General features: G+C 37.5%; 1 protein-coding gene across 1 annotated transcript in view; it reads left to right on the top strand.

Annotated features, from left to right (window-relative positions):
* Positions 1-24723, top strand: part of AFG1L (AFG1 like ATPase) — a 1902723-nt gene extending 1878000 nt beyond the window's left edge. The window contains exon 13 of the mRNA XM_044065354.1: positions 24250-24723. Coding sequence (XP_043921289.1) covers positions 24250-24378 — 129 coding nt within the window. The 3' untranslated portion in view covers positions 24379-24723. The remainder of the gene's footprint in view (positions 1-24249) is intronic.
* The last annotated feature ends 3198 nt before the right edge of the window (positions 24724-27921 follow it).

Genomic DNA, 27921 nt, shown 5'->3' with positions numbered 1-27921 from the left:
ACTCCTATGTGGCACACCTCGTCACTAAGGGCTTTTCATCCAGAAAAAAGGAGGTCATTGCCCCACTGTACTCATACCTCATTAGACCCATTATAGAGTACAATGCCCCATTTGGTATGTACATCACAAGACATCTGCAATAGCTGGAAAGGACGCCGAAATACCTCACTAAAAGAATCAGAGGCCTAAAGCAGATGCCCTATGCTGACCATCTAAAAAAAAACTCCAGCTATACTCTGTGGCATATCGTCTACTCAGAGGCGATCTCTGCTTAACATACAAGGCCATGTCAAACCCTGAGCTGTTGGACATGCTCCACTTAAAGAATTCCCAATCCCTCAGAGCCACACGCTCCAGGGATCTAAACCTTGTCATCACAATGAACAAAGCATGCTGGAGTGATAGGTTCCTGACCCAGAGACTCCCCATACTCTGGAATAGACTGCCCATACATGTCAAGCAGAGTGCCTCCTTGGCCCTCTTCAAAAGGAACCTTGATGATTGGATGGGAGATAGGAAATTCACCCAGGGGATCACGTCAGTCACCCTGCTAGACAGTGGTCCAGGGAAGTAAATATTGTGGGAAGAAATATCCGGGGAATTGTTTGGCTAGGCTTGTATAGGCCCTAGGCCCGATAGCCTAGTCCAGCCTATGAAGACTTCTGGCACTGAATAGAACAAACTTGATGTGCTCCAGACTGGAATTTACTGCAAGATTTTTTTTTTATGTTGGAATATCTAGAAGGTGAACTTTGCCTAAAAAAACAGCATGGTGGCAGCAAATTCTTTGGCCAGTATACATATTCTATAGAACAAAAGGCAAAGGTCATCCTTGGCAAAGCAAGTTGTGCTATCAGTCTTCTCATCCCAAGCTGACACATAATGTATCTCCTTAGAATGATACCAAATCCTTACCCAATTTTTAAAGCCTATATTATCTTCTCTTTGTATCTGGGCATCATTATGGATGAATTTTATCTGTCTCTGACACAGAAACAGCAAGCTCTGATACGTCCCTAAGCACGTCCTTCTGGGTTAAGCACCTCCGTCATTCACACTTACATGAGCCACCACCAATTCATATTTATACTGTTTGAGGAATTGTTGGGCCAACGTGACATTGCAGATCCTAGCATTGGAAAGGCAGCTGCCACCCCGTCTTTGTCCAGCCTAGTGAGTATAAAGTCAGCATGCCTGAAGATGACGACACTTGTTAGTAGGCTATTTTTTTTTTTTTTTGGATGTGCAGACTTAGTGGCTGTAGGTTTGCAGTCTGCAGCCTTGCCATTTCATTGATTTATGCACAGATGATGGAGTTGTATTTGATTGCTGCTAAGGATCTCTTTATTCCTGATTCTTTGGAGGCTTGGGATGATTATTTACAACCTCAGCATATCATAGTTTAGTGTGGTCTTGTGGACATATGAATGAGCTTTTGTGTTGCTCACTGATCATCTCTGTAAATGAGACCATGGCCTCCAGGTTACATAGATAATTATACCTTGTGTATAACAGGGTCTTTATAAATGCTTCTCAAAAATGTATTAGATTCTTCTGTTTTTGACGGTGCTTCTATTGCTTTTGCTTTATTTCCCTATTCTTTATAAAACCTTTTTGAGTCATCAATGAATTGCTTGTTTTATACTTTTCATTTATATTTATTTTCATACCTCCCAGAATTTTCTGCTTGTTCTGATATTTTTAGTTTATTATTAGGAGCAGTGTATGATAAATCATGGTCTATTTTAATATTGCATGTTGCTTTTACCACATCCAGAAGTTTAACTATGGTGATACAAAGGGGGCTGTCACCCCAGGCACAGAATGTCAGGGAGCGTGAAAAGGAGGTGGTCATTTTGGAGAAAGTGCACTTACCAGCAAATAAATGCAGATAATTCATTACCATTCAGAGCTGAGACATTTCAGCACCCCAGCACCTGTTAAATTTGTGACTTGCAATATGTTAAAGTAAAGAACCTTTTTTTTCTCCTTGAGGAGTTGAGGTATGTAGAAAGGGACCCAGTTTGCTTGTTTGCTCCTAAGGGGAGGAGCACTAACCATAGTTGGGAATAGACCTTGGACCATTTTATTTATTTATTTTGCTGGCTCTGACCACATCTGTCTTCCTAAGAATGTTTGATAATCTGTTTCCATTTCTGTATTCTTCTAACAGTGATACTTCTTGCATTACTTGTTTTACATGTTTCTCTGTTAAGTGCTTCCAGGTTGATATTCTCCTTCTTCCCTACTTTTGTCACTCTGTTTTTGTGTAACACTTTATCTTTCATTAATTTAACTGCACAGTAATAAGTCTTATTTATTTCTGATACATCACACAATTTTTTCTTAATTGTCCCAGTTACTGTGTTCATCTGTCTTCCAACATTCTGGGTCTTAATTTCTTTTTGTAATTTCATACTTTGATTTCTTTTAATGCTTGTGTCCATTTCTGTTAAGTCAAATAGGGATTCCCTTAGATCATTTTGTTCTGAACTGAGTGTCCTCTTTACTCTCCATTTCCTGCTCTTTCCCTTGTTCAATTCTAAGTGTACTTAAGTGCAAGTCTCCTACAGAAGCTTTCAGAACATCAGATAGGATCCAGACAGAATTCCTTCGAGATCACACTGTTGCTGGAAAAGACTGAAGACAAAAGAGGAAGGGGTGACAGGGGCTAAAATAAACAGACGGTAGTACTAAATAATGGATATGGATTTGCTAGAACTTAAGGAAGCAGTTGTTGACAGACAAGACTTGTGTGCCAAGGTTTTAGAGGTCACAAAGAGTCAAACATGATTGATCAATGACATAATGTGTACAGTTAAAACATATGCTGTTGACATTTGTGATTAAATAAGCCTCGAAAGTCACAGATGCTGAGCTTGTAAGGCAGGCATCCACCCAACTAAATATTCTTGTTATACTAGACTCCATTGTAAAACATACAGACGTGCCTTTTACCAGGCTGAGCAAGGAAAGAGTGACGCTTAGTTGCTTGTCTGGTGCCAGGATCCATCAGATCACACATGTGCTGAAGTCCTTGAAGAGCAAGTACCAGTATGACTCTGTCATAGTTCATGCCATTGTCACTAACTTGAGGTGCATCTCCGTGGACTTTAATTAAGAGAGACATGATGGTGCTGTCCGACTGTCTGTCCAAGGCAGGTATGAGCCTAGCGTTGAGCAACATTCTACCTTCTCCAAGGATGATGGCTCAATATGTGCAAAAAATAATTGACTTCAATAACTGGCGTAGGTTTTGGTGTTATTCAAGGGGATTCAATATTTGTCAGCCTTGGAGGATCTGATCAATAGACTGTGCTGCTTTGCCAGGGATGGCCTGCATTTGTCCCCTCTAGGATTTCAGTTAATGCCAAAGACATTGTCCACACCCATAGTGCCTTTTTAGGCAATGTCAACCTGATAAGCTTACCAACATAACAAAATAAGCAAAGGAAGATACAAAGGTGTTACTGATTAATGCTAGGAAATGAATCAAGAAACTCCACTCCCTACAAGCCATTCTCACACTGGAGGACATTGATGTCTGAGTAGTGACTGAGACATGGATTAAAATAGTGGGGAGCACTCCAAATGTGCAGAGCTATAATGCCTTCCATACATTTAGACCAAGTACTGCACAAGAGGGGGAAAAAAGGTGGAGGTGTCTCAATCTACATACAGAAGTGACTGACATCAAGGCTGGTAAAGCAGCATGATGCACTAGAGCTTCATCATGTCCAAATAACCATCAGAAAGGTCCTGTACCATATATTAGCTGTCTATAGAACTCCCTTCATGACAAAAGAAAGCCACAACACCTGTCTATAGGAACTAGAATCACTCGGCATTAAACCCAGTACCATTTTCCTAAGTGATCCAAACTGTCCAACTGTAGACCAGAAAACCATCAGTAGTGCAAAAGCACAGAGATTCCTGGACTTTGTCAGGACAAATGCCCTGGAGCAATTAGTCAGAGTACCCACTAGGCAGAAATAACATCTTGGAATTTGTCCCTATGGATATGGGAGCATCTTGCACCATATCCTGCATATCTTCAGCACTTGTTAGGTCTAAGCATAAAGCAGTCTCCTTTGAAATAAAACTGAAACTAGAGATCCCTTCCACCCAAGATATCTTTAGAAATTTCTTTAAGTCAAATGACATACTTCTAAATAATTTCTTTTGAATCTTTGTATCTACTTCTAAGTGATACATCGGCATGTTTCAAATCCCCACCAAACCCAGTTAAGTCCACTGAATACACAGAAATGCACACTACCACACTATACCAGCATGTTAAAAGTTACGTAGATGGAGTTGTAACCTCTAGGAGCAAGTGCAGTGCAAACCCCAGAAAAAAACCCACATGTTGGAACTATAATATCAACAACTTTATAATAAAAGGAAACAAATTTTGACCAAAAGTAAGAAGAGTAATTCCCAGAATATTAGAGCCCGTGTCACTGACATAAACAAACAAATTAGGAGCTTAATAAAATCCATCAAAGCCACGTTTTATGCTAAAATAGCTACCAAAGCCAAAGGCAATCACGAGGCATTTTTTAGTTAAGTTCGTAATCTCAAAAAGCACAACACAGCAGTGTGCTGAGCTGATTATGAATGATGTTACCTACACTGAAGCTGAAGATGCATCAAACCTACTGGCCAATAAATTTAGCTCTAAGTTTACCCCTCTCTCCCCTCTGTCTGTCCCTCAGTATATACCTGAAACTGGCTTGCCCCCAGCTATCACAGAAGGCCAGGTCCTAAAAGTGCTATCAAAATATAAAAATACTACATCAGTGGGTTTTGACAATATCTCTGAATGCATTTAAACAGCATGAAGCACAATATAGCCACACCCCTAAAACCACAGTGCAATCTCAGCTCCATACAGGTTTTGTACCAGGAGAATGGAGAACAACTACAGTCATTCCCCTGCATAAGGGTCGACCTTTCACAGTTCCAAGGAATTACAGAACAATAGGTCTGACCACCCTCTTATGCAAAGTCATGGAAATACCTATCACGGAATTAATCAGTCAGAGCATAGGAACCACCAAACACTGGACCCACCTCAGTTTGGATTTGTCAAGTGCAGGTTATGCTTACTCAACAGCGTGAATTTTTTTTTTTTTTTTTGAAAAGGTCACTGAAGCAATGAATAACGGCAAAATGGTACACACTGCAAACCTTGACCTGGCCACGCTTCTAACACAATTCCCCACTCAGGAATAGTAGAAAAGCTGAGTAAACTGGGAATAAACCTCTATGTCACCCACTGGATTGCCATCTGGCTCACAGATCGGATGCAGATAATCAAAAAAGAGGAAGGTAATTCCATAGTGATACCAACCACTAATGGAGCCCCCAGGGTTCTGTGCTGGGGTCTTTCCTGTTTGGTATCTACTTTTCTTGAAGTAAAAGCCAATACCAAAGGGCTCTGGCTGAGTAAGTTTGCAGATGACTGCAAGCTAGGAGCAGTCATTGAATCCCCAAATGACTTAGCCATCCTGCAGGAAGGATTGTCCCAAATAAATAACTGATACCAAAATCATAGACTAAAACTCAATGCCAAAAAATGCATTATTGTATCCTTTGGGAAATCACCTACCCCAGGGAACTATCACACTGACAATATGCCCCTAAAATTGACCCAGTTGTTTGGGATCTGGGAACTAATGTGAACAGTGGCCTATATAGCTCTCAATCTCTTAGCACAAGAAATCTGGATAAAGCTATAAATAATGGGGGCACAAATGCCCAAAAATAGGGACAAGTTTTAAACATTGCGCTTACAAACTTACAAAGTTGATAGAATAACAGGTTTTGCAATACCATGAATTTTCTGAAGGGTGTGAAGTCTGAGTCTCAAATGTCTGTCATTATTTTCTGGCTTCAGTCCTGAAATATTTGGCAGTGATTTTCTAGAAAAATCACAAATTTATGAGTAAAATGCCAAAAAATATGAGGCAAGAATCTGGATATTCTGCGAAAATCTGTACAGTTGAGAGGTATGGTAGCTTAACTTTTGACCAATATGTGTTTATTGTTGTAAGAAAGTACTTGTATATTGCACAGTTTATAAAAAGGGGATTGTTTTAGATCTAGGGGTGTCATTGTCCTCTTTCATCAGCCCTCAATAGGCCAGTCATTAAATATAATTCCCCCTGTGGTATATAACTGTCCAGACACATGAAACAACTGGAATGCCAACAGAGATACCGTACTAAAAGGATATGAGGCCGAAACAACATGGACTGACTCAAAGCCCTGTGACTGTACTCGGTATCCGACAGACAGCAAGTCAAATGGCATCAGAAGTACTCAGTCTAGGGATTTAAACCTCTTCTCCAACAACAACAGAATGGTTTGAAGGAACTGGTATATCTCACAGAGGATACAGCTGCTGTGGAACAGCATTCCCATCCATGTAAAACAAAATTAATCCCATCCATATTCAAGTACAACTTAGATCTATGGATGGGGAAACAGAAAATTTACCCCAGGACTGCCCCCTGTATACTTATGGACAGAGGCAGCTCATAAATGCTTTATCCTGTGCTTGGATCCCCTCCAATTATATATAGTATAATCCCAGTTACTTTCATTAGGGGTAATATATAATTATTGACCATGGGATGGGTGAGGCCAGTCTATACCAAATTGGCCAAGTTATTTTTTGCACAAAAAGAGAAACTGGCTAGGCTTAAAATGTCCCACAAGGGTAACTAGCCTAGTACTTACCTATGAAACACTAACCAGTCCTCCACTCATGCTTAACTTCCATTAATGGCTTGCTTATGTGTTAGTACTGAACTTGTATATTGCACATCATTCTTGTATGTTTTATTTGTAATACTGTTTGTAATTGTATAGTTTAACATACTTTAGATGGGGGAGCTTGACAGCTGCACAACCGCAGAAAAAATTGAAAAGCCAAATAACTTAGAAAGCATTGTCAGCTCACTAACACAAACTCCACCACCAATGATTCTCAATGAAAAAAAGTGACCAAGTTGCACCTCAAGGAGCTGTACATAAGTTGCAATCTTGTCCAATTTACATTTGACCAAGGGTAGGGAGGCTTTATAGACAAGGTAATGAATGCTGACTTGCTGTCATGGACATATTGCAACAGATATAAGAGGCTTGTGGTACAATGTGTGATGAGCCCAAATCAAAAGAAGCAGAGAAGGCTTGAATTACAGATGACATGGGTATGTGTCTTCACTTGTAGGCTGGTACCACATCACAGTCAACTCTTGGTGTGGCATAAAGAAGTTATTAATGGATGAATATAATTTTCCCTTCAAAAACATGTTAATAGCAAATCTTACTGGGTTTGTAATAGAAAGCAGCATATGGAGTGTAAGTTTAGAGGTGCCACCGGCTTTGTAGGTGTAGAGTGTGGAGCTGCTCCTTTCCACTGGTCACCAGTTTGTGCATGATGCTGTGAGCGTAAGTGCAAACAGAAACGATAATGAGATCACAAGGAAAGCAGTGAAATCGAGGGAAAAGTCAGCTCAGGTAATACCACTAACAAAAAGGTGATAGTGACCATGCCATCCAACTACAGCTTGTACATGATAGCTTCAAGAAAGTGGAGTTAATACACACTGAAAATCTATGACTGTTCATCCTATAGCCACAGCACTATTTACTAAAGTAATGCACTTTCATAATTAAAAAGAATGAGGACATTACCACCAGCATCATGGTTCTGCTACTGGCAACAGCTGGCCTCCTTGACTGAAATACTGGCTTGCATGGTGCGGCTTGTAGATGGCACCTCCTCCAGTGAAACGTATCTTTATCTCCAGCTCTATAAAATCCATCTTACTGTTGTTCGCCATGAAAAGAGCATTGCTGCTGGTCGGTGTTGCATATAGTTTATAGTTTGAAAAAGTGAAGCAGCTTGTAATTTTCTATGGAACGTGGTGGCTAAAATTGCTGAAAGGCTGGTATTGAATTTGTTCTCAATACACCTGTCTATTATCAGATGAAATCCTGCACTTGGTTGAGTCATAATTCTATGAACATGATTCAGCAAAGTTAAACAATCAAATAGAATCACTGCACTGTAAAAAGAGAGCACTACTGGGCCTTACCCTCTCTACAGCACTCTGACTAACGCTTTCATTCTGGGTCAGCAATCAAGAAGAGGAGCTGATGTGGTGCTTGGCTGTCGCCTTCTTCAGAACCCGTGTTAACTCTTGAGTAGTGGAAAACATGCTGGAGAACACTTCAGAACTACTAAAGTTTGTAGAGCACAACTGCATCAGTGCAGATCATGCAAGTATGGCACTATGTACTCTAACACAAAGAGGCTGTCTCCACAGTTGCCCATTTCAGTCTGGACAATTGCCAGCTTTTTATGTACCTGTTATTAATGTGTTGCTGTTTATATCACTGAATCAGTCATTTATATACTTTACTGCTTGTCAAAGCAAAGTTCTGTGTTCACTTACTGAGAACTCTGCAGTGCTTTTCAAGTGTTTCTACTGCATCCAGAGCCACCCAAGATAAGAATATTTTCTTGATTTTCTGCACTTCTACTTGCTTTCTACAGTGGTCCCTGTTATTTTTTTTCATCTTCATTTGCTTTTTAGTGACCGCTACTGTTTTGTGCATTTTTTAAACGTTTAATTTTGTGGCAAAAATAGTCTTTTCTCTTTTATTCATTGAATTTTCTAGTTCTGTTTGCCTCCAAACTGCCTTGCAGAGGGAGTGAATTAGCCAGGGACTTAGTTGTTTGTTGTTTAATGTGCAACTTGAGAGTTCCTTTTGCTGTTTTTTACATTAAGAAATTCTAAAGTCATTCATCTTGTGGCAGAAGGTGTTTACCTGGTATCTCTGAGATGGGAGTCACTCCAAGGAGCTCAGAGTGAGGCTGTTTATTGGCTAGATGGTATAGGAGTCAGTTTTCAATCTTTTTTTCTCAGCTATAATTCAGTCAAATTTGCAAGGCTCGGTCTGTGTTTATTTACAGAGAATCTTCAATACTTTTCAAGTACTTCAACTACATCCAGAGCCATCTAAGCTAAGATGAAAATATTTTTTTTTATTTACTGCACTTTTACTTGCTTTATACAGTGATCACTGATGTTTTTTTAAGCATTGTTAGAGCACTTATCTAATTTTGTGGCAAAAATAGCCATTTCTCTGTTGGTTTTTCTAGTTCTGTTTGCCTCCAAATCTGCTTGCAGAAGGGTGAATTAGTTAGGGGCTTCATTGTTTAGGGGTAGTTTTTTGTTTAATGTTGGATAGTTACTTGTTTAATCTGCACTTGAGAGCTGCTTTTGCTTTGATTTTACATTAAGAAATTCCATTATTATCCATGACGTAGAAGAAGATATTTAACCAGCTTCTCTGAGTTGGGAAACACTCAAGGGAATTCAAAGTGTGATTGTTTATTGGCTAGAGGGATTCAGTTTTCAGTCTTTATCTGCCATTAATCAGCCAAGCAGTGGTGGTTATCAATGCCATGTATAGTAGCAAATATGTAGCTAGTAAAATTTCCGTATAGAGTTAGGATTAGGTCCAAAACCTGTTACAGTGTGGCATTCTGCAGAATTAAGTTTAGAGCAGATAGCCTGCATATAGAATAAGCACTACAATATCCTACCACTATCTTGCCCTTTACCCCATAAACTGGTTGCATATCAAATAGCACTACCAAATTTTAGCACTATGTAAATCTTGCCTTAACCTCAGAAACTACCTGAGGAAATCTCTGTTAAAACCCAATCCTAAACAGCCCAACCCTAATACAAGACCAGACAACATGGATATGCAGTTTCCAAATGTCTCTGTGGCCAGCTTGGTAGATTTGGGCATCCTAAAACAATGTAGCAACTGTATCACATTCTCAGGCAGCCAGGTAAGCATTAAAGAAAATAACACAGTATGCAACTATGGAAGAGATGTAAATACACAGCTTCCGTGGAGGTGAAAATCTCGCACACCAACAAGGTTGTCAGGAGTATCCACACTACATCTCTCTCACACTGCTCACCACACACACAGATTGTCTTATACTAAGGCACTTACAAGAAGCCTTCCCAAATCTCAAAGACCTCCAAAGCCACCTAACAGCAACAGAGCTCCTCAGCAGTCACTAAAACACACACCAAAACTACAGCAAACATTTCACATAAGCCTATAAACAATGGGCCCCCAAGAGCAAGGCCAATAAGTCAAATATATACTTGACCTAATACTCTTGTCATTGGGGACGCCATTGTGTGACACACAGTTGTCCCACTCACCAGGTTAGACAAGGAGAAGAAAGTGGTCAGTTGCCTGTCTGGTTTCAAAAATATCAAGCATGCACTCAAGTGACTGCAGCCCAGGTACCAGTATGATTTTATTATAGTCTGTGTGGGTCTAAATTGCCTGAGACATAGCTCACTGGACTACATTTAAAGAGACATAATGGATTACTCAGAATGTGTGTGACAGGTAGCTACAAGTCCTGCACTGATTATTAACACAAGCATACTGGATCTGGTATTCACCAACATAGGGAGGGTACAGTGTTTTCCCTATGTTGGTGAATACCTTATCCCTCCGTCATACCCTATCCATATCATCACTCATATATTGTGCTGTTCAAGTACAGTTATGCAATGAAACAACCATTTACTCACAAGTTGGGTATTAAACATAAAGTCAAGCAAATGTGCCTCTCTTCATACCATCATACCTCTGTAGCCATAACACTTAGTGGTAACATCCACCCAAACCCATACCCAAGTCAGCACATACAGGCATCAGACAGCATATCCCCATTAGCTCCCTTATCACTAGCCCCCCATCCACAGTCCCACCCTGGCCTTCATATATACCATACAAAGTATTTATAACAAACTCCCTGAAGTGCATGCATGGATAGTAGTACACATTCCAGACATATTGGTTGCCATAGAAACCTGGCTCCATCAGAAAATAAAAGAATAAAGTTTCTCCAGTAGGCTACACCATTATCTGATTAGACAGAGCCAACAAAAAAGCTGGTAGTGCCACTGTTTTCCACACGAACACACATGTCCCCATTTTCAACAACAACCTGCCAACTTTCTGTAACTCAAAAAGCCTACTAACCATGTTAAAACTAAACACTCAAAATACAGTCACTGTCATAGGAGTATACGTACCCCCAGGTAACAATGTTAAAACACTGAATGTCATTCTTTGCTGGGCAACTTTATGAAACCATAATATTGGGTGATTTCAATATAGATTGGCAAACCATACACACTGAAAATCCAACCAGTAATATACACCTGTACAAGTTCATCTAACATGTAACCTCATCTACTTGGTATAACAAAGCCACAGCCAGACAGTCAACCCTTGGTTGAATCCTAACATCCTCACCAAGTAAAATGTCATCCCATGGAACTCTGTCAGATAGCCTAAGTGATTGCTTACCGATCTACACCATAGTGCATCAAAGCAACAGCCCCAAAGTACTTCATTACACCCTGGTTAGAAAGCTTGACTACTTTTCAGAAGGCACTTTTATTAATGCAGTACATTTCCTCAACTGGGAGTCACTACAGACTCTCACCAGAGATGATGCTGCCCCTGAGATCAGCAAAATCTTCTTAGTTCTAAACAGACAAGCCGTCCTTAGAATAAAAAGAGTCAGACAACCCTGCCCCATGGCTATCCTTAGCAACTAAACAACTCTTGAAACAAAGACAAAACCTGGAAGGGCTGGACAAAAACATAAAGCAGTTGCAACTTTACTAGCATACAGACAACTAAGAAACCTAACAAAACAGCTTATCACTAAAGGAAAGAAAACCTACTACACAACCAGTCAAAACGTACAGTACATACTATGTAAACCTATGAAAACTTACTACTCAGGTAAGCAAATCATGCATACTAATAATCCAACACTGTTTTTGGCCTCAGTCAGTAAACTGTTAAATCCAGGACAAGCTACACAGCCAACACCAAACACGCAGAAACAAAATGGTATCCTAGCCAACCAAATCAATACCCACTTTATACAGATAGTACTCCCATTAATCAATCAGGTGACTAATGAAGTCCCTACTCAATCACTTAACCTCCTTCAACATTTCTCTTTCTGACTCGTTCCCACAGATACCATCAAACAATACCTCAAAAAAGTAAAGCCTACTTCAACTGCTCCTGGCAGTCTACCTTGTGAATATCTTAAAATGGTAACTGAGGCTATTGTATATCCAGTTTCAATTCTAATAAATTGATCTATATCTGAAAATAAAGTCCCCTGGCTATGAAAACAATCATTCATTATTCCACTTCATAGGGGTGGAATCAGTTCCAAATCTTTCAAACTTAGGCCAGCTGCCTTTCTATCTCACCTATCAGTAAATATAAGAAAAATATATTCATAATCAACTTATCAGCCCAACATGGTTTCCTTCCTCATCACAACACAACTACTGCTTTGATGAATTTTGTTAATACCATCAGTTCCCCCATAAATGTCAGAAGACCCGTCTCCACCATCTTCCTAGACTTAAAAGCTTTTGATACCATCTTCCACCAGAAACCTTTACATATAGCTCTCATCCTTGGGGCTCACCAACTCTCCACTACAATGGTTCCATAACTAACTCTGAAAGAAAACACAAGTACTAAAAAATGATTTATTCACCTTCTTGCTGGTAAGTATTGGTATCCCACAAGAATCTATAATAGGTTCCATATTTTCAACGTATTCATCAATGATCTCTATACTACTACAAAAATGCTACCCTAGTTCACTACACTGATGACTCAACCCCAATTTGTTCTTTCAACTCTTTCTCTCTCTAAGCTTCAAGTCCTTACACAACAATCCTTCTTATTAATTGAAACATGGCTAAATAATTCACAGCTACTTCTAAATCCTAAAAAACATAATTACTGTTTTTCACCACACAACACATCTGTACCAAAACAACACTATTCACAAGTGTCTCTGCCAACACCACCATAGTAGAACTAGTAAACCACACAAAATTGCTGGGTGTCATTATAGATGATCAGTAGAAATGTGTCCACCATGTATCATGTGGTAAAAAAAAAAAAACTCATCAAAAACTAGGTACTTAATACAAAGTAAAAACCTGCCTCACTGACATAGCCAGATGATGTTTAACCTTTACTTTCAAGTCTCACATCTGTTCATATTTGAGCAGTGTTACAATAAAATAGTCAAATTTACATTAAACTATAAAAACAGACCACACCACTGCCTAGCCTCAGAGAATTGTACTCATTAAAAGTACCACATCACCTAGTTTTTTCTTAGCTAACTACAATACACAGACTTCTCTGTAAGCCAGATAGTTGTGCGGCCCTTAACACCTTAATGCAAAACTAATCCCCTAACAGAATTTTAAACTCCAGAGGAAAATCATTAATCACTGTAACTAAGTCATCTAATACTGCTGGTAACTCTCTAGATTCAGATTGTGTATATAAATGATGGAACCACATCCCACTACCACTGAAATCCATTCAGAATACAGACTTATTTAAAACACAACTAAAACTTCACTTATCAGATCAGTGGATTTGCTTCTGTATGTCTCCGGGATAAATGCCACTGCTATCTTTAGCTTGCCTTGTCATCAAACTGTTACTTTTCATTCTGAATCCTATACTCCACAACCTGTCTTCACTAATACCTGAATAGTTTTACTAGCATTTCACAGCCATATACACTATTTTGTGATCAAAACTGCCAAATAGTCCAAACTTGTAACCACAAAACTGGAACAGATGCAGTATTTTAATCCGTTTATTCACATTACAAATGGATACAAATGAGAATAAAAATGTTGCCAGCAAAAACTTCAAAGTGTTAAGCTCTTTATTCCCATAAAATATGGGACTTCATCAGAACAAACTGAACTAACATACCCAGCCACATATATACATCTTACCCCACCCTTAATTACATTCCATTGTCCATTAATTAACTATTTAATGTGGTAGAACCATCTCCCATATTGACTTCCTAGGCAAATTCAAGAACCCAAATATTAGTTGTAACAACAATGAATACAATGAATTTAACATAAAATTGCAGTTACCATTTATTTCCAAACATTCATTGAATATTGATATTTTATTATAGATCTTACCCCATAATATTTCTTATTTTCATTAATACCTGGAAAATGTGTAGCATCCAACTGCAACTGCCATCTTAATTCACATAAATCCAGGAAAATGTCCAGCATTTTCCCTTGTGCATCTTTTATTAATTGTTGTAAGACAAAAACTTAAAATTATACATTATATTGTATACATATTATTATACACATATTATATATATTATATATGTATTATATATATATATATATATATATATATATGTATATATATATATATATATATATATATATATATATATATTATATACATATTATACACACATATATTATATATATATATATATATATATATATATATATATATATATATTATATACATATTATTATACACGTATATATTATATATATATATATATTATATATATATATATATATATATATATATTATATATTATATATATGTATATATTATATACATATTATATATATTATTATACATTATATGGGATGTACCTTACCAGACACCTGCAGCAACTGGAAAGACCCCAAAAGTACCTCACCAAGAGGATCAAAGGGCTCAAACAGATGCCATATGCTGCCCGGTTAAAGAAACTCCAGCTCTACTCAGTGGCATACCGCCTGCTCAGAGGCGATCTGTGCCTGACCTATAAAGCCATGTCCAACCCGGAATTAATGGACATGCTGCACCTCAGAAAATCCAAATCCCATCGAGCTATGCGCTCGAGAGACTTGAACCTCAGCACTGAAATAAATAGGACATGCTGCTGGAGGGGCAGATTCATAACCCAGAAGCTCCCTTCACTCTGGAATAAAATCCCAGTCCAGGTTAGACAGAGTAACTCATTGACTCTCTTCAAGAGGAATCTTGATGAGTGGATGGGAGATCGTAGGTTTACCCCGGGTATCACTTCTGTGTCACTGTTAGACAGAGGCACAGTATACTAACCTCGAAAAAGGGCATAGCAAAATTAATTTAAAATGGGTGGTGAAAGCCAAACACACTCTGGCTAGGCTTATAAATGCCCTAGGGCAGATAGCCTAGTATGAACCTATGAACCTATAATTATGACTAGGGAATTCCTTCTGTCTACTAAGTGCATTAGTCATTCTACATTTTTTCATATCCGTGAGATGCTCATACATCCTATCCCTTAAGCGTCTACTGGTTTTCCTTATATAAAATGTAGTGCATCCCTGACACTTGGTCATATTGACCACATTAGTACTATTACAATTTTAATGTCCCTTAAAGTGTATTATTTTTCCATTTATAAACTGAAACACTTCTCCTGTCTCCAAAATATAGGGTCAATATGGGCATATACCACATTTACAGTTTCCTAACTTCCTATTTACATATCCACTGTTAAGGGAGCCTTCCAATATATTTTTAGAGATCTATCCTTCTTATGCACTGCTGCAGGTTCTTTATCAACCTTATGTCCCACCAGTTGATCAAACTGTAAAATTTCCCAGTTATTTCATCTCAACCATATAGTGTGAATCCAAATTATAAGTTGTGATGAAGCTTACTCCTTCTCTCCTCCTACCTTCTCTTTTTCACACTGCTAAACATCCGTTTTCTTTTCCCCCTAATAATGGTTGATATACACCCTCCTTTTGTTTTTTTCCAATCTCATCTTTAATTTTACTTAAAACTGTCTCTGGATACCCTCTCTTGGCAAACATTTCCATAATGTATTCTATTTCCATCATGAAATCACTATCCCTGGTGACCATCCTGGCTGCCTGTACCATCTGTCCCTTAACAATGGACTTTTTCTGATGGTACGGGTGCCAGCTTCCAAATTCTAAGTAGGAGTTTGAAAACATTGGTTTCCTATAAATCATAGAATACAAACTTGTTCCATCACTAATTCTCAGGTCCACATCCAAATATGAAATACTGATTTTATTTTTTATTTATTTTTATTTTACATTTGTTAACCGGAATGGTCTGACTGGACGAGATCCATTTACAGCAGAGGCCCGGGGAGAAAAGCTCCACTTAATACAACAGACAATGATAATAATACATAATGTAAAGTAAAGACTTTGTTATTGAGCAATATTTTGTGCATAATAGAACAGTACACAAAGAAAGATCATATCAGCAATATATACAAGTGAACATTAAGATATCAAAATATACAGAGATCACAACAACATTTCCAAATGTCAAGGGATGCCATTTGTTACTTCCATTTTTACTGAGGGTCTGATAATTGGAGAGAAGAGAGAAAGATGGTGGTAGCATACACTAGGATTAAGTAACACATGGACATAGCTAAGAGCTAATAAGATGAGCCTTAAGGGAGTTTTTTGAATTGTTTGGTATTAGGTGCAGAAGTTACTGAGGGAGGGAGATTATTCCAACTTTTTGCTATACTGTGAGAAAATAGAGCTTTACCTGCTGTGTTGTTGGCTGTGGAGATACAGAGGAGGGATTTGTTGGCAAAGCAGAGTGGTCGATTTGGAATGTAGTTAGTCAGTAGTTCCCTAAGGGCTGGAGTTTTTTCAGGATATTTTAGGTTGTTATAAGCTATGACTAGTTGGTGGAAGGTTAATAACTGTAGGAGCTCAAGCTACTGAAGTTGCCTGGTATGTTCTAAAGAGGGAATTATTTGCATACTTGGCGATTTTGTTATAACACGACTCAAGTTTCTCCAGGTCAGATTTTCTTACATAGGTGAGAATAGATGCTGCATACATGAGTGTGGAAAGAAGGGTGGGTTTGAGCTTGGGTGACCCGAGCTTGATCTGATAGAAATTCTTTTTGTCTGTATAGGGACCCCATTTTTTGTGTACCTGTTTAATAGTTTGAGAAATATGGATGTCAAAGTGCGGGTTATCTATTTCGATGCCAAGCAGCTTGGTGTGGAGAGAAGGTGAAATGACAGTTCCATTATTGGAGGAGATAGAGAAGGAGAGTGGAGTGTTTTTTTATTTGTTTTGGGGTAAACAGAAGTAGTTTTGTTTTGTTGGGATTTAAGATAAGCTGAATATCTGTGATCCACCTTTCTACTGAGGTAAATGATTCCTGAGTGAGATGCTGTAGGGTGGTGAGATTTGGGGTGGAGCAGATCAAGGTGGAATCGTCTGCATACTGTATGAGTGAAGCCTGTAGGGTAGAGGTATGTAGATTACTGGTAAAGATAGAAAAGAGGAGTGGACCGAGTATGGAACCTTGAGGTACACCAGTGGTAGTTGGGAGTAAAAATGATATAATTCCTTGCCACTGGACAGCTTGTTGTCAGTCTGATAGATATTTTTTAAACCATGCAAAAGTGTTAGGGGCAAAGGATAGAGAGGTAAGAGTATCTATTAGAATGTCAAATGCTTTGGAGAGGTCCAGGAATATAGCAGATACAAATCTGTTAGTATTTCTATGTTGGTTAACCAGGTTTGTGAAAGAGAGAAGGGCTGAAGTTGTGCTGTGGTGTGGGCGGAAACCATGTTGTGTAGAGGAGAAGAGATTGTTAGAGTCTAGGAAATGCATGACCTGAGAGTGTGTGCATTTCTCAAGTATCTTTGATAAAGGAGACAGAATGGCTATGGGGTGATAGTTAGAGAAATCATAGGAATTCCCACCCTTATGAAGGGGAATAATGTAAGAGATTTTCCATAGTTGAGGGATGTGGGATTCCTGTATGGAGCTGTTGATTAAGATTGAGACTGGGTAGGATAGAGAGTTGGCAGCCATTTTTAGAAAATGAGCAAGGTATACCATCTGCTTTAAGAGTAGTGGGTTTAAGTTTTAAGAGGTATTTTTTATTGTTGAGGTTGGGACAGGAGAGAATGTAAAGGGAGGTGAGTTGTTAGGAGTTGTTGATATGGATGAGTAGCTATTTTTGGAACGTTTAGTTGATAGTGATTTAATGGATTCAATAAAATGGTGATTAAATTGGGAGGCTATATCGCTATCTGTTTTTGTAGAGGTGGAGGTGGGAGCTGGTGTGAAGGTTTTACCAGGTTTTAGTAGGGAGTTTATTGCATGCCAGAACTTTTGGGGGTTATTGGAGTGTTTATTTTGTATATCTAGAAAGTAGTTCTGTTTATCAAGCTTTGTTTGTTTTTTGACCTGATTCCTAAGGTGTTGATAGTTTTGTTTGGATAGACTAGTGTTATCTCTCTTCCCGGTTTTCCATGCCTTGTCTCTGTTTTTTAATAGGGCTCTAGTGGATTTATTAAGCCAAGGAGCATAGTGTTGCCTAGCTCTAATTTTTCTTACTGGGGCAACTGAATCAAGGATGTTAATAAGAGTGCTATTAAAATAGTCCACTGCTTGGTCTAGGTCAAGGCTGTGTAGTGGTTCCCAGTTGCATATTTTTAATATAGTGTTGAGTTCTAGAGGGTGAACATTGCGATCGTTTATGACCTATCTATAGACTGTAGGTTTGGGTAAGTTAGTACATTTTCATAGGAGGAAAGTAGGGAGATGGTCACTAAGTCTGTCAGGTAGACTACCTACTTGGTAATTATGTTCAGGGTAATTTACTAATGTCCAGTCTAGTATAGATTCCTTATGGGATTTTTTGTCTACTCTAGTTGGTTCTTGAATGAGTTGAGAAAATCTGTATAGGTTGATGGTGGCTAGTGGGGTTTTTAAAGTTACAGGCTAGCCAGTCAGTGTTTAGGTCACCTAATAAAATAGTTTCCTGTGGGAGGTTATCTTTTGACCATTGTAGAATCTCCTCAATTATTGGAGTGTTATTACCTGGAGGGATATATGCACAGAGAATATTGATGCTCTTTTTCTTATTTAACAGTAGGACAGAGAGCCTACAATCTCAGCAGTATTAAATTTAGGTAGAGGAGTTAGTAGAGGTTGGAGAGAACCCAATTTTACTATAAGTGTGCATGTGAACTTCAGGAAATCCCCTGTCAAATTTATATATTCTAGGAATTTTCTCAATTGGGCTTCTGCCCCTTTCCACAATAAAAAGACATTGTCCAAAAACCTAATATAGTACTCTATAAATCGCCAATACTCACCATCACAATTTCTTGCTCCCAATATGACATAACATAATTTGCAAAAATGGGGGCACATGTGGCCCCCATTGCCACACCCGTGACCTGTCTGTAGTATTGGCCCTCAAAGTACACAAAATTGTTTTTTAAAACTACTTCCATTAAGATGATATATTTATTAATTTGATCTTGATCATAAATTCCAGTTTTAAATAATTGAACCTCTAACCAGTTAAGACCTTGCTCATGGGATATCACGGAAAACAAGTTACATACATCAATTGTGACTAATATCACTTCTTACCCTATTTAGATTTTGTTTAGGTTTTCTAAAAATTGCCATGAATCCTTGCATATGTAAGAAAATACTTTCAACACTTTTTGCATCTGAACATCCAAATACTTACTGATGAAACATGTTTTTGATCTCTTTCCATCTACTATAGGCCTAAATTCCACATCTCTCAACCCCTTATGCATCTTAGGTATTCCAAAAATATTGGATACCATTGGGTAATCATTCTTCATGTATTCATATTCCTCCTCATCTGTTTGCCCTGATACAACATGTCTTCTAGCACTAAATCCATTTTTATTAGTAATATGCATTTCATTAATTGAACTTTCTACATATGACCCGTCCAATAGCAATATATTAGTAGCATTGGAATAATCCCCCATGTCCATAATTACTGTACCATTTCCTTTGTCGGACTTCATTATGTGTATGCCCCTGTCATTTATTAAATCATTCAACACAGTTTGTTCATCATGACTCATATTCATATTAATAAATTGGGGTCCCCTTCTAAATGCCTTTCTAATATCCCTCACATTTTTTCTCATACATTCCTATCACATAATTGATGGGTGGGTTGAAAGTGCTTGGCTTTTTTAACTTAAGATTATTATTAAAATTAGAGTCCCCATTTGTATCGTTAAACAAAACCTGCAGGTTCAATTTGCGTGTAAAAATTTTTAAATCAATTATTGCATTAGCTGCATTACCCCTCCTACCTGAAACAAACAAAAGCCGTCTGGCCAACAGATTTGCATGCTTACTTCTATACTTTTACTAGAATAGTTGTATACTTTGAAATCTGCTGCTGAATTTGTAATTATATACGGTTCATCAGACCTTTTAGTTGTTGTCCTTCTATCCATTTCACCCAAAATAGTGTCAAAACTTTTTAGTTGATCCACCAAAATACTTATTTCATCATTCCCAACATCAAATATGTCACTATTCAAATATAAACTCACATCATGCAGATTTTCACTGGTGCCATAACCATCTTCTATTTCAGTGGCAATTGCTTCATTTAAAACAGTGTTTTGCATAATATCCACATTTAATATATATTGACTACTTGTTCCTTCTATATCAATTATTTCATCAACATTCCTATCAAAACTGCTATTCATTACCCTGGAAAAATCTCCATTTGAAAGTCCCATCTGAATTTGCGATGTTACACTATCCGCACCAACATGTTGTGCTTCAACATTCCTATCAAAACTGCTATTCATTACCCTGGAAAAATCTCCATTTACAGATTCCATCTGAATTTGCGATGTTACACCATCTGCACTAATATGTTGTGCTTCCCCACTAACCCTTTTAAACATTTCACACATTAATTCAACATTAGAACATTCAACAAGACTGCTTTGTTCACTACTAACAACTATATAGTCCATTGCAAAGTCCGTTCGCTTTCGCTTTGTCACTTGTGATGAATAAAATCCTTCACAAAGTTCTTGCACTCCTCCTCCCTCTGACTCAAAAATGTCACAAGGTTCTTTACTTTCAATACATTTCCCAGGACTGACTTGTTGGCAAAAATCATTAACCAGGTCCATTATGTCCTCCGCCATTGATTGCGGTAATTGCCGTTTTTTGGTCTTGCCCCCTATTCCATATAGTCTCTCTCTGGTTGTTCCCCTCTTGTTGAATCTGCTGTTCCTTCCCCTGTAGTCTCTCTGATCGTCGTACACCATTTTCCAAAGGGTATTCATGCACGTAACCATGCTGGCCCTGAAATACCGTCTGATTAGACGTCACTTCTGCTCCTTCCACTGGTTCCACATCACTTCTGTTGTCGTGGATACCTGGGGACAGTGGGTACACTTTGTTTTTGGAATACTCATTAACATCTCTCTATTTTATTTATTGTCCTAAGAAAGCTGTTATTACATATATCGTCAACAGTTTTAAAGATATTATCATAACTGGTATGATAATTCTCGAACAACAAGTCACTTTTGATGAAATTATTTTTCTAAAAAGTTCCTTCATAAACACTTCCATTGCCAATCTGTTGTGTTTGACCATTATTTTCATAAACTCTACCCCCATTTGGTCAAACAAAATATGTAAATCTTTTACCAATTCACTGTTGCTTTCGGCACCATTAGGATACTTCCATATCTGTAGACCACAGGACACTTGCTTTAATTCAATATTTCTTTCCAAATAAGAATTTTCTAACTGCAACTTTTTTAATGAAAATATAAGCATTTCTAGTGTGTTAAAATAAGAAATATTATGGGGTAAGATCTATAATACAATATTAATATTCATTTAATGTTTGGAAATAAATGGTAACTGCAATTTTATGTTAAATTCATTTTATTCATTGTTGCAACTAATATTTGGGTTCTTGAATTTGCCTAGGAAGTCAATATGGGAGTTGATTCTACCACTTTAAATAATTAATGGACAATGGAATGTAATTAAGGGTGGGGTAAGATGTATATATGTGGCTGGGTATGTTAGTTCAGTTTGTTCTGATGAAGTCCCATATTTTATGGGAAGAAAGCACTTTGAAGTTTTTACTAGCAACGTTTTTATTCTCATTTGTATCCATTTGTAATGTGAATAAACGGATTCAACTACTGCAGCTGTTCCATTTTTGTGGTTACACTATTTTGTGATACTGCACATTTCCCACCTCTGTTCTAATATAAATCTTATGATATATAAAATGTATTATAAATGTATATATGTGTATATATATATATATATATATATATATATATATAAATGGATATATGTGTGTGTGTGTATGTATATATATATATATATATATATATGTGTGTGTGTGTGTGTGTGTGTGTGTGTATATATATATATATATATATATATATATATATATATAAATAAAATATTTAAATTAATAATGTATACATATATAATGTATAATAGATATAAAATGTCTCTGAATCTGCTTTGCATGCCACTGTAAATTATAATATTAGCATTTTCTGCCCTACCTAGTTTATTCCCTCACCTTAATTTCTTTGAAATTCCTAGCACTCGTTATATGATTTATTACCTGTCTGACAAACTTACCAATACCCATCTTTAAATGCCTAATGTTCAACATCTACTAATTCATACATATCATTTATACTGTAATAATTACATCCATTCTCATATGAATGTAATCTAATTAGAAAAATGTGTGTGTAATTGTTAATGCATTTTATTTAATGTCTGTTTAAAATTGTTTAGAATGTGTTGGAGCTTTTCTCCAAAGGCCTCCATTAAAAGGGGGTTATTGACTAAACCCAGTTGGACAAACCTGGTAAACAAAAGCAAAATAAAATAAATAAAAATATTTGTGGCAATAATAAATGTTGGGTCAACTGTAGCAGTGCCTTTCATTGTTTTTTTTTGTTCTGTTTTGTTGTGACATCTGGGATATTCAACTGGACAGTGTCCATTTTCACTGGATTTTCTGAGGAAAATCTCCAGTTTACATGCAGTAAGTTAGGCTTGAGACTTGAGTAACTCAGAGCCATTTAGGTCCATGTGAGTGGGACTGCAGCTGAGTACCGATCAAAATACTCGAGCCAAAATAGCTAAGACAATCTGGACTTGAGCTTCAGAAATTAATTATTACAATGTAGCTGTTTTTGTTTGTTGAATCTTTTCACAATATCTAAGACATGCGTAAGGGAATAAATAAGGAAAAGAAAATGTGTATTGCAGAGGAAAATGCTGGCTAAGAGTGAAAAATGTTATACAAGTGATTAGGGTTGCTACCTTTTCAAATGGCCAAAGTGGAACATTTTCGGTACAAACATCAGATTTTACAGGCCGACACATACCCACGGTCAGTACAAAGGATAGAACTTAACTTTTTTGCCTAAATAAAAGCTTATTCTTGTAGCGTTTTAGTTGCTTATTCTGTTTCTTATAACATTTAGGTATTTTAGATACAGAATAACTGTTTTATGCAACTATTACATAAAATATAGGGAATAATTTTGTCTTCAAATCTCAGGACATTTGCCATTTTTTAAATTTTTTGTCAGGACACAACTGCCCAAAGAAGGACTGTCCCTCGCAAAGTGGGACAGGTGGTAACCCTACAAGTGATGACTGTTGAGGGAAGCAGCTGAAAGGCAAACTAGGAAAGAGATGATGAATAGACTGGAGTTAGTTAACAGAACTGGTGTGAAGAGTTTGAAGGGTGAAAGTAGAAGAGTTAGCAAAGAAATAATAAGGGATAGCAGCAGCAGCAGCGATTGATGGGACTTAATGGTATGGAAAAGATGCTAGAAAGCTGAGTGGGTAAGAAAGAGACTTGCATTTTTTTCCAGAGGTGCAATCCATAGGCTTATGAGGGTTTAAAGATAACACTGGATATTTTAATTTTTAAAACAAGGCATTTTGCACATAGTGATTAGTTGATCAGATAGATAGATGCCTTTACTAAGCAGCGTTCTGAACTTGCATTAAGCATAGAAGAAATGGTATTTATTCTGTCTGATTTACAATGTTTGTTATTAAGCAGATGGTTGTTTTTTTGTTTGTTTGCTTATAGTTTTTTCCCTCCCATTCTCTCACATTAACTGTTTGCAGATGTGCAGCATAAGACATGTCAGTTCTCAGCGATGAAAAAAAAAAGATAACAGTTTCTGCACTGAACATAGTAAAGTTTGGAACAATGTCTGCATGGGAAAACAATATAGTTGGCAATCTGTATACTAGGTGACTTTAGGTACCTGAAGTTGCTGTTTAGATTTACTGTGGAAAGAGATAGTCGCTGGACTTCATGTGAATTAATGTTGGTCCTGCCATGTACTTTTCCTCAGTTTACAAGTACATTTCTTTTCTTTACTTTTCTTGTAGGACTCAGCCCAGGGGCTTTCCCTTTTTTCAGGAGAAGAGGAGATATTTGCATTTCAGCGGACCATTTCACGCCTGACAGAAATGCAGACTGAACAGTACTGGAATGATGGGGACCGAAGCAAGAACTAGCATAAAAATATATGGGCTCATTTCTGAGCATAGGAGACTTCTAAAATACAGTGTTATAAACTGTTATTGAAAGCTGCCAAAATATTTATAGTTATTGATTACTCATATGCCTTGGCACTTTATCAGCAAAATGGAGTTTGCATCAGTATTTTACTGATACATGCATACAGTTTCATAAACTTTCTGAGTTTTAATTTTTATATTATAATCCACTTGGATATATGTAGCAACAGTGAAACAATAAGATTTCTTTAAGTTTTTAACGTACATAAAGTGGCAACATTTTCACAGTCTAGAATATGAAATCATCTTACTCTTTCAGGTTGCTTATCTGAATCTCTTGAGTTTTTTCTCAAGTTAAATTAGGTACAACTGTCCCGGCTATTCATATACATGCTATTTCATGTGTACAAGCATCCTGCACAGTGTGTCTTGTATGCTGGTATCCAGTACATTAATTCATGAACATGAGTCGAGGTAGTGGGTGCCAGTATGCAGCTGCCATGCTGGATTCTGGAACAGTGCATGAGAGTGCTTGGTGCACATACCAGGTATTCCTGTGCTTGGAATGATAAGTGGCATGTGGATATGTTTGTTGTTTTCATAGTCCCATCTACTAAAAACATATTATCCTAATGTGTTTTTATGTTGTCCAACCATGTAAACATATGTATTAAGATAAATTAAGCCTGTTACTGGGCATACATGTGTTTCTTGTGCAGCTATATACCTTTTTCAATTTTCATGTCCTCGCTGATTAATAGACCAGAAATTCTGATGGTTTATTTTCCACTGATGAGTACTGAAATTTTGTTAGGTTCCTATTAAAGAAATATTCATATTGCAGAATTTTAAAACAATGCTACAGTCCATTTTCTTGCCAGCTTGAGATTCTTCAAGGTTTACCAGGTGGTTGACATGACAGTGAAAAGACATTCATTTCACAATGAGGAGAATTAGATGCAGTTTAAGTTCCCATTGGCAGGAGCTTTCCAGCATCACTGTGTGTGTGTGTGGGGGGTGGGATGCAAGGTAGTATGCGGTAGCGGGATTGCCTGCACTATATGGACTCTGTGGCCAGTAGGGATGTTTCTGCCATGCAACAGATTTTGTTTAGCTGTTTATTTATTTCTTAACAGTGCTCATGTGTTGCTCAGTAATTTCTGCTGAGCAACATATTAGCATGGAAGGGAGATGAAGCACTGTAGCCTCAGCACCATGTGATAGTACATGGTTGGTGCCTATAGGTTACCCATCAGGACCACCTAGTACTCCATTGCTGGAACTTTTATGAGTGATGTACATTCATGGAGGGGTGATTTGCATGTGTACTCCTTGCATATAGAGTACAATGTCTATTATTTGGGGTAAAATAGCTACAATGGCTTATCCATTAAACTTCTGCGTTTAAAATCAGAAGCACCTTTGGTACACCATTTTGTGGCATGCCAAGCTTGCCAGGTTCACAGTGCTTAGGACTAGAGAGCTGGGCCTTCTTTGTACCATAGCAGCATGTCAGTTCTGCTGTGAGATTTGTACAATTGTTTCATGTCTTCAGCAGACATTGTCTTTCCATGCACGACACACCGTGTGTGAAATAAGTAAAGAATTCTTTGGGGGAAACATGGGATAAGTAAATGCGTAGAAATAGCAAGAGGTACTTTTTTCTTTATTTTGCTAAATATTCATCCACTTACTATAGTAGCTCCACAGTTTCCAGTCACTACCATTCCATCTTGAACTGAACCAGTTTATTATATTCTGTTCTGTCTACAGTTGTTGTTTTCCTTTTCCCTACACCTTATCACCTTATTTATTTACTTTTCTGTTTCTTTCTTTCTTGTTTCCAAGACCTTGAAAGTTTACTGTGGCTAAACTGCATATTATACAATGCCTCCTCTAAAACGTGCACGCTGATTGGCCAGCTCAACCAGCGTGCCCGTTGTAAATCCCTCAATATACTGACGGAAAAGGTCCGTCGCCGGACTTTTCCGTTAGTAAACTGTCTCGCTATGTTAAAAGAGTTTAACATAGCGACACAGGTTTAAAAAAAGCAACGCAGATCTCCGTTGCTTTTTTTAAAGCTGTCTCGCTATGTTAAACTCCTTTAACATAGCGACACAGTGTGTAAAAAGCAACGGAGATCTTGCGATCTCCGTTGCTTTTACCTGTCGCTATGTTAAATGAGTTTAACATAGCGAGACAGTTTAAAATAAGCAACGGAGATCTCCGTTGCTTATTTAAACTGTCTCGCCATGTTAAACCCATTTAACATAGCGAGACAGTAAAAGCAATGGAGATCTTGCGTTCTCCGTTGCTTTTGCCCACAGCTCTGATGTACTGCGTAGGCATGCGCAGTACATCAGAACTGCCGAGGAACACCAGACAGCTGCGGAAGGCCAGCAAAGAGGCATTATACAATGCCATTATTTAAGAAAAGTAATTATTTCTTTCTTAAATAATGTCATTAGATAATAATAACCACTTCTGGGTGTGGGTAATGCTGATTTACCCATTGTCTTTGTTTGGTCCCTCGGGCTTCGCCCTCGGGACCAAACCACGCCAACCGTGGGTAAATCCAGCATTACCCACACCCAGGCGTGGGTTATTGCTATAGTAATGCACAGGTGTGGAACTCCATCTCAGTAGGTACTGCTGACACAATGAAGCTTCTCATTCTCACATAACCTAAAGCTCTAGATAAGACTATTTTATCTGTAACTCAGTCAAAAGCAGCTGTTGCCATGATGTGTGTGTGAGACATGGTAGGTTTCCCTTTATCAGACCAAAAATTCTAAAACTAAAATAAATACTTTAATTTGTGTTCTTAAATGAAAAGGGTTGTCAGTCCTGTAACCTATAAATCAGAAGATGAGTATATGAAGGTATGAAATAACCATCATGAGCTATTTGCTATACAGTTTCTATAAAATACTATTAATAAGCAATTTTCTTTGCTTATAAGTTAACTTGGAAGAGGACAGTTGCTCAAGGGCACTTTCACTGAAAAAATATTACCTCAAGGACATTTAATCAAATGTATTTTATTTGAATGTAACATTGGTGAAATTTGACTTGGTTAAATGTCACAATAAATGAACTATTAGATTGAATTCTTTTTTCTGTAATATAAGAAGTCATTGACTTTAAGGTTATAGTTGATGTCAGATTTAATTTTTAAGGCTAGACATTGTGTGGGTGCTGCCTCCTATATGGGACTATGATGGCTTTGACTTCTACAATAAAGACTACAAATAATTGTGTTTGACTGTCTTGTGTGCAGTTTTAATAAATTTATTGTTCACTGAAATTAACTATTTTTATTCTTTGACTATAGATTCACACGTGATGCTTTTAATGAAATGTCCCAGAACTATTAATTTGTCATGAGAAACTAAAGTGTACATGGTAGAGAATAAAGAAATATGTAAAAGTTTAATTTATTTTCCTACATAAGTGACTTGTAGAGCTAAGTGCAGCGAACACTGGAGTCTTATTTCTGTTATCCTTGCTTTTATGTTTCTACCACTTATGTAGGTATCA

Source organism: Protopterus annectens, chromosome 1.part0, assembly GCF_019279795.1.
Source record: "Protopterus annectens isolate FY-2018-M chromosome 1.part0, PAN1.0, whole genome shotgun sequence".
In the NCBI taxonomy this organism is placed as follows: domain Eukaryota; kingdom Metazoa; phylum Chordata; order Ceratodontiformes; family Protopteridae; genus Protopterus; species Protopterus annectens.
The sequence above is the reverse complement of the archived record's forward strand: the minus strand, read 5'-3'. Positions and strand labels throughout refer to the sequence as shown.